The sequence below is a fragment of the Lampetra planeri genome, chromosome 6 (assembly GCF_965212315.1).
Source record: "Lampetra planeri chromosome 6, kcLamPlan1.2.h2, whole genome shotgun sequence".
NCBI lineage: Eukaryota > Metazoa > Chordata > Hyperoartia > Petromyzontiformes > Petromyzontidae > Lampetra > Lampetra planeri.
The window spans coordinates 504,575-511,528 of record NC_136112.1 but is presented as its reverse complement, the minus strand read 5'-3'; the positions used below and the strand labels follow the sequence as shown (position 1 = coordinate 511,528).

The window sequence follows — 6,954 nt, the reverse complement described above, 5'->3', positions numbered from 1 at the left end:
TAGTTCTGCTTGCAGCTTGTATTATTTATGACTTGTGGTGGGCCAGCCGGGGGCAGCGCCGCAAAATCCCACGTGTTGTTTACAGTACCCCATGTGTCTCCCCTCGTATCGTCGTTCTCGGCAAGGGATTTGTTGTTTCATGCATCTATCCCAGAGCGTGACAGACGGACGGAAACTCGGAATTATATAGACAGACACCACCCGCACTGCCCAGCGTGAAGTGGTTCAATGACCCGTACGGCGTGAGATTTGCCATGGGGAAGACGTTCAAGTTCTGAACATAAAAGCACTTTTTGACTTCGAGGACCCGTTTAGATCTACTTGAACTAGACTATGAACACACAAAGCACGCTTCCCGAGCGTGGTACGTCCATCGAGGCGGCGTCAACACACTAAACCTAAGTCTGTCGTCGATATAAAAATGCAAAAACGGTTGCACTGGTTGGGATGTGTGCAGAATGAGGTTGGAGCCCATAACCGAAACAGACACTGGAGCGGTCTCCACGAGTCTGGTGATCAAGGGGGTAAGAGAAGGCCTAAGAGCAGAGGTACGGGGCAGTTGGTGAAGGTTTCGTGTTGCGAGATGTTAACTCCCTCGCCTGGTATGCAGCAATGGGTTCGATCCGGACCCTGACGCCTGCTGCTGCTCTATATTTGCAGTTTGCGTGTCACTCTCCCGGTGATCGTGTGGATTTTTCTCCGGGTCCTCCGGTTTTTTCCTCCACATTTAGAAAAATGCGTTGAGGGTATTTGGCTGAAATAAATGCCCACTTCATTGAGCTATCATTTGTGGCCAGGTCGCTTTTGAAAAAAGAGCGATATAGCGAAGTGGGTTTCAACTGGTAAAATAAATCGTGTAATAGTTTGATCGTGTGCAGCCCCACGCGCTTGGCTAATTGCGTTGATGTCTGGGCCACTCGCCGAGTTCATGCGAGATGAGTGACTCATGGGGCTACTAATCTAGCAGCTGCCCGAGTGTGTATCAAGACGGGGAAGGAGGAGGGGTGGGGGGTGAGCCGCGCGTGACGAGGGCTGTCGACACCAGAAGCGAGAGTCTGCTAAACACTGCGGGTTGTGACAATGTGGAAAAAGAGTGTTAATGTTGATTATGTCATCGCTGTTGACTGCAGAGTAGTAGGCCAGCGAGTGTAACTGGGAAACGAACAGCAAGAAATCCACATCGCTTGCAATTCACTGGAGTCATATGCCGTGCAAACACACGGCAGGTGCCGCCGGGACGTCGTCTACGTTCGGAGTGCTGCCGATGTTCGTTGCTTCGCCGCCGAGCGCACGAGTTGCTCCCCGCGTCTTTGATGCCGCGGTGACCATCGACAAAAGCTCTCTCCAGACGGCGCATCGTGTGTACATTATTTTATATATATAAAAGACGTATAGTACACGTAAACAAATTAAATACTGATTGAGGCGCGCCAGCGGAGTCCGCTTGAAATTCATAAATACAAAGAGAAGAGGGGGAGGAGGAGCGCGGAGTGGAGCCGAAGGGTCCGCCACGTCGCGCCAACTGGACCCGAGCTGGCGCCACCACTCAGACACGGCGCGCTGGTGCGGAGCCCTCGGTGCGACCGATCGTTATTCTCACTCCGAATGGGGGACGGGGGACGAGGGACGATGATTGTGCTGGCAGGACGTCCCGTCTACGATGGCAGGCATAATTTCGGCACATTGTTATTGGTAATTCACTTTTATAAAATTGTAGCGCGGATTGCTTCTGGTGCTGCCATTAATCCATGGGGAAGAGAAGACGTCGGTCCGTGCCACGTGAAGTGGCACAACTTTAATGGCACCAATTTAATTTAATGGCCAATAAAACCAAATTATAATTTGACAACCGCGTCATTTGAAAAGGTCATCATGTAATATTTTTTTTTGTTAAGATCTGCACCATTAAAGTTTTGGCACTGTAAGTGGTTTCTGGTCTGCACCCAAGGACTGTGTATGGAAACGCAGATGCCCACGGGTGGGGGCATAATTGTGCCTATGAGGATGTATATACTACCATAACAGGATGTGTACCAACCTCAGGGGAGTCTCCTAGACACAACGAAGTATTTAGGGCCTTTTAAAAACCATGACCGTTCAGACATGTTGACAGCAGAGTTCATTTTGGCATAAACAAGCCACGCATCGCTCAGCGACGACGCCAAGAGGCATGAAACCGCGGCCCTCCCCTCTGCTGGCAGCGCAGCACCGTGGAAGTGAACAGCGGAGCAATGCGCCGTCCGTCCCGTTACCAAGCTCCTCACGTGGAGAGACCCCGTGCGGCACGAGGGCCCGACACCTCCACCAAACCGTGGCCTCCTCCTCCGCGCCGCCTCAGCATTTGGACGCGGGGAAGAACCGCTTCCCCGGCAGCGCGTTCTGTCCGCGCCGGAACGGCATACCCGAGCCCGTGAGCGTCTTGAAGGGGCCCGACCGTCCCACCAGAGGGGGTTTCAGCGAGCACTTTTTGGTATCCGCGGGGGTGCCCCCGACCTCCTCGGGGCCGGAGGGCGGAGCGCCCCGCGCCGCGAGTCCCGCGAGGAGCTGCGTGTCGCTCTTGGAGTTGGGGATGCGGCGGGGCGCGTCGTGCGGCGGGGACGCGGGGGGCTCCTCGGCTCCCGCGGGCCCGGCGTGCCGGGCGGCTCCCGCGGCCAGTCTCCGCGCCTTCGCGTCGACACCGGGCGGGCAGGGGCCCGGCTGCTGGCAGGGCCACGAGCTCGAGTGGAACGTCTTGAGGTTGTGCACGGCCTGCACCTTGTTGTCCACGAGGCCGAGCGGCGGCGGCACGGCCTTGGCGGGGCTCACGCACAGCGAGCCCGGCGCCGAGTGGGACGGCGACGGCGTCGCGTCGGAGCTGCAGGGCGAGGGCCGCGCCCCTGAGCCCGCGCCGGGCGACACGTTCTTGGGCGAGTTGGAGATGTGGGCGCTGTACGGGGAGCTCGGATACTTCAGTTTCATCCGGTGCAACTCGGCCAGGCGCCCGTCGGTCCCCGCCGGTCCGCCGGCCCCCCGCGTGGGAACTGGCGGATTCCTTTCAGCCGTGCCGTGGAAATGAGCGAACATGGACGACAGGTTCTTATTGAGCTGCGTCAGGCTGTTGATTTTCTGCAGCGACGACACGCGCTCGGGGGGCTTCGGTTTGGCGGGACTCCTCGGCAGGGAGGCGCCCGACGACAGGTTCCGCAAGGTGGCGGAGCCGCCCAGCTTGGAGAAGGCGCTCGTCTCCGACGTCACGATGCTCGAGGGGCCCCGGGGCGCCGACAGGCTCTTGCTGCGGGGGCTGGTGGGGCCCGGGAGGCTTGCGGCACTCCTCTGCAGCCGCCCCACAGCCACCATGTGCGTCTGCGTCTCGGCCAGGATCTTCTGCGCCAGCTCGCCAGGGTTCATCCGCTTGTGTTGCTGCTGCTGCTGCCTGGGCTCACGGGAGCCCGAACCGGCGCCGCTCATCTCCGTGCCGGACGCGTCCGAATCCCCCGCGTCCAACGAGTTTCCCACCGACAGCTTCCGGCGGCCGCCCCCCAGAGTACCCCCTAGAGTACCCCCAAGGGCGGCCCCCTGCACGCGGCGGAATGGGGAGTTGGCGCTGGGCGCGAAGCCGTTCCGGGGCGACATGGGCGCGCTGGCGAAGCCGTGCTCGCGCCTGCAGCTGCCACGCTGCAGCGAGCCCGTGCCGGGCACGTACGACGCGGGGGAGAGTGGCGAGCCGGGGCTGCCGGGCAGCGAGTCCAGCATCTCGCTGCTCATCTCCGAGAAGGCGTCGCAGTCCTGCTCGCCGTTGGCCGACGCGTCCGCGAACGCGCGCCCGTGGGACAGCCTCGGGGACAGCAGCGGGTGCGAGCACAGCGACTTGGGCCTGCCGTGGCCAAACAGCGAGCGCGGTGGCAGCGCCCGGCCGCTGCCGCCCGCGTCGTCCCCGCAGAAGGAGGAGCAGCTGGGGGCCGAGGCAATGGAGCTCAGGCTGTAGACGGAGATGGTGTCGGAGGCCGGCAGCATGTGGCCGTAGCCGTATGGGGGGCCCGGGTCGTCCGGATCGCACCCTCGCAGTGACAGGGGCCCCATGCCCGTCTGTTCTGACGACACGAGACTCTCCAAAGAGCTGGCGCCCTCCAGGTTCGAGTGCTTGGCTGCCTCCGAGCAGTCTGCAGAGTAAAGGGGGGATTGTTATTTTTTTTCATAACTCTTTCCCAATCTATGTTGTGATGAGATGAAAATATTTCCATTGGGAACTCTGGCAAAAAGCAGTGTGACATCTTCCTGTGTTAGAGAACACCACAGAACGACTCCTGAGGTCCCTTCAATTGCCTGCTATCCACACTCTCAGCTATAATTGTTTAGAATTCCGCACCGACAATCGGCGCGTGTCAGACACGGGTGAGCGGGTGAGTGAGCGGGCGAACGGGCGGGTGCGTGACCGGGCGAGTGAGTGAGCGGGCGAGTGAGCGGGCGCGGTCGCTCACCAAACAAGGCGAGCAGCGAGTGCAGCGAGAACTGCAGACACCGGCGTGATGCCTGGCCACTCGTCCTCAGCAGCACCTCCTCCTTGCCGACCTCGCACAGGTCGAAGCCTACTCGGGCCCCACAGTGACCCACACACCTCCGATTAGCACAGTTGGCGACATACGGTGCAAAAGAAGTTCAACATACATACAGCAAGCGTGTGCACATGAGAGCAGCGTTCACACAAGCGACACTCCCTCCTCTGCTCCCCCCCAACCTCAGAATAACTGCCATAACCCTTTGGTGTCCCATTGGAAGGGTGCCCAAAGCTGTTTACCACTGTCAGTCTTGGCGAATGTTGTCACGTCTCTTGGTTTTTATTAAATAATTAATTAACGTATGGTGTAGAATTCCCAATGCTTAACAACAATAAGGCAAGTCATTCACTTGCCCAAGGTAACCCACATAGCTCATAGTGACCCACACACACACCCACAGTGACCCCACACATCCAGTGACCCACACACCCAGTGACCCACACAGCATGCACGATCACGGCACCCTGCCACGTGACCGGTGTTGCCGTACCGAGTGCAGCGAGCAGCTCGTGGCACCCCGGCGTCTGCCACAGCTTCACGGCGACCCTGGCGGGTTGAGCCGCCGTGCCCCCCGCCGGAGTGTCGGCGCCACCCCCTGTCTTGCCGGTGCCGCCTCCACCGCCGCCGTCCTGCTCTGCTCCGTCCGAGAGCTGCTTGAGCGTGTGCCGAATCTGCGAGGGGACAAGCGGAGCACGTCTCGGCTGCGGCCTCACGGGAGGGCCCAACACTTCGTTTGTTCCGTCCTCAACCGTTCGGCACCTCCCAAACATTGCCTCAAGTTTAACGGGCGCTTCTCTGGCAGGGTGCCACGTTCCGAGCCGGTTCCGGGCCCCACCCAGGGCCGGCGCTACGGCAACCTTCGTCGCCACACGACCGAAGAGCTGGCGCAGACCGCGGCACCGGTAACGGCGGGGTCAGCGCCCGCACCTCCGACAGAGCCCGCTAGCGAACGCGTTCTAACGCTACTGATAGCCCATCTAAGCAAGCGGCATGCAGGGAGACGCAACGGTGTTAGTTACGAAGATGAAGCGGTGACACGGCCACGGGTAACCAGCATGTGCAGAGGTGACACGCCGTCCAGGTGCACAGCGCACAGGTATGCAGGTGAACGAAGCGTGGGCCCACGCTACTGCATGTGGCCCCGGTTACCACATGGGACGTCCCGGGCAAGAGGGCTGGGTCACAACCTCTGTTAGAGCCGGGAGGCGAACGGGGAGCGGGAGGGTGGGGAGGACTCGTGGGGCAGCCCCTCCAGACCCATCGCCGGCGTCTGCGTTTTACCGCAGGGTCGCCGAGATCTACGCGAGAGGACCGCACCCCCTCGTTTACGCGCGGGTCGAGGTCTCCGAGGGTGTGGGGGGAGGTCTGGGAGGGCTAAGCCGGGGCGGCGGTGGGAGGGGCTCATCTACACGGGTATGCTGGGGAGAGACAACAGACTCACCAGTGCAACGATAGCTACAGCCGCCTTGACAGCGTGAGGGTAGTGGAGGGGGTGGTGGTGGTGGTAGGTGCGGGGGAGGGTGTGACGGGACCGAGGGGACGACACAAGACAGCGCAGCGGGTTTCAGGATCGGCGGACGCAGCTCGTGGTCGCAGCTTGGGCCGCATCGCTCGGCCATGGCGAGGGGTGGAATCCGGACCAGGGACGGAGACGGGGTCGTGACAGCCCAGCCCACCACCACCTCCCCCCCCCTTTTCCTTCAGCCACAAGTCCCACTCCTCTTCCTCACCCTCCGTCTCCCTCTACAATGTCTCACTGCCCTGACCTTCTTTAGCATATTCTATCCAGGATCCATCTTGGCATCATCTCTGTCCTCTCAAGAACTCTCTTCTAAGCCACTGCGCGTCTTTCTCAGGACGTACCGCGGGAACTGAACCGAACTATTCCGTCAGACATCATGCCGAATGACAAAACCCCTAATTGCATTTGAGCGCCACGCTCTTTCTCTCTCTGTACTTGTTGCTGCCGCTGGTCTCTGCTGGTCGAGCCGCCCTTGAACAAAAGCCGTGCAGCCGTTTAGCGCCGTCAGCAGCGCTGCTTGTACCACCCTTGTCTACACTCTCCCACTCCGTTTCACCGTGCGGCGTCCGGAGCCGAGCGGGAACATCGAGGCCGCGACGCCCGACGTGGGCCTGTCGTCGGCGAGGCCCGCGGTCACTCACCAGCTGCACCAGCTGCTCCCCCACCTCCTCCGTCCGGATGAGCTTGGAGAGGGCGTAGAACGCGGGGTGAGGGAGACCTGCGGGGTGAGGAGGGAGCAGGAGACCTCGTCACACGCGTGCACTGCTGCACGGTCCGTCCTAGCCTAGCCTGATGCCTGCTGATCCCTCCCATCAGCCAATTCCACTTGAGCTCTCCCATCCATTCCCTCACAGACACTCCCACCCAATCCATCTTGAGCCCACTCAGCCCGTATCT

The 6,954-nt window shown here is 60.6% G+C and overlaps 1 protein-coding gene across 1 annotated transcript in view; it reads right to left on the bottom strand.

Annotated features, from left to right (window-relative positions):
* Positions 1-1,356: 1,356 nt before the first annotated feature.
* Positions 1,357-6,954, bottom strand: part of TTC28 (tetratricopeptide repeat domain 28) — a 33,939-nt gene continuing 28,341 nt past the window's right edge. Inside the window, exons 21-24 of the mRNA XM_078595150.1 lie at positions 6,699-6,775; positions 5,026-5,206; positions 4,458-4,565; positions 1,357-4,139 (exon numbers count right to left, since the gene is read on the bottom strand). Coding sequence (XP_078451276.1) covers positions 2,335-4,139; positions 4,458-4,565; positions 5,026-5,206; positions 6,699-6,775 — 2,171 coding nt within the window. The 3' untranslated portion in view covers positions 1,357-2,334. The remainder of the gene's footprint in view (positions 4,140-4,457; positions 4,566-5,025; positions 5,207-6,698; positions 6,776-6,954) is intronic.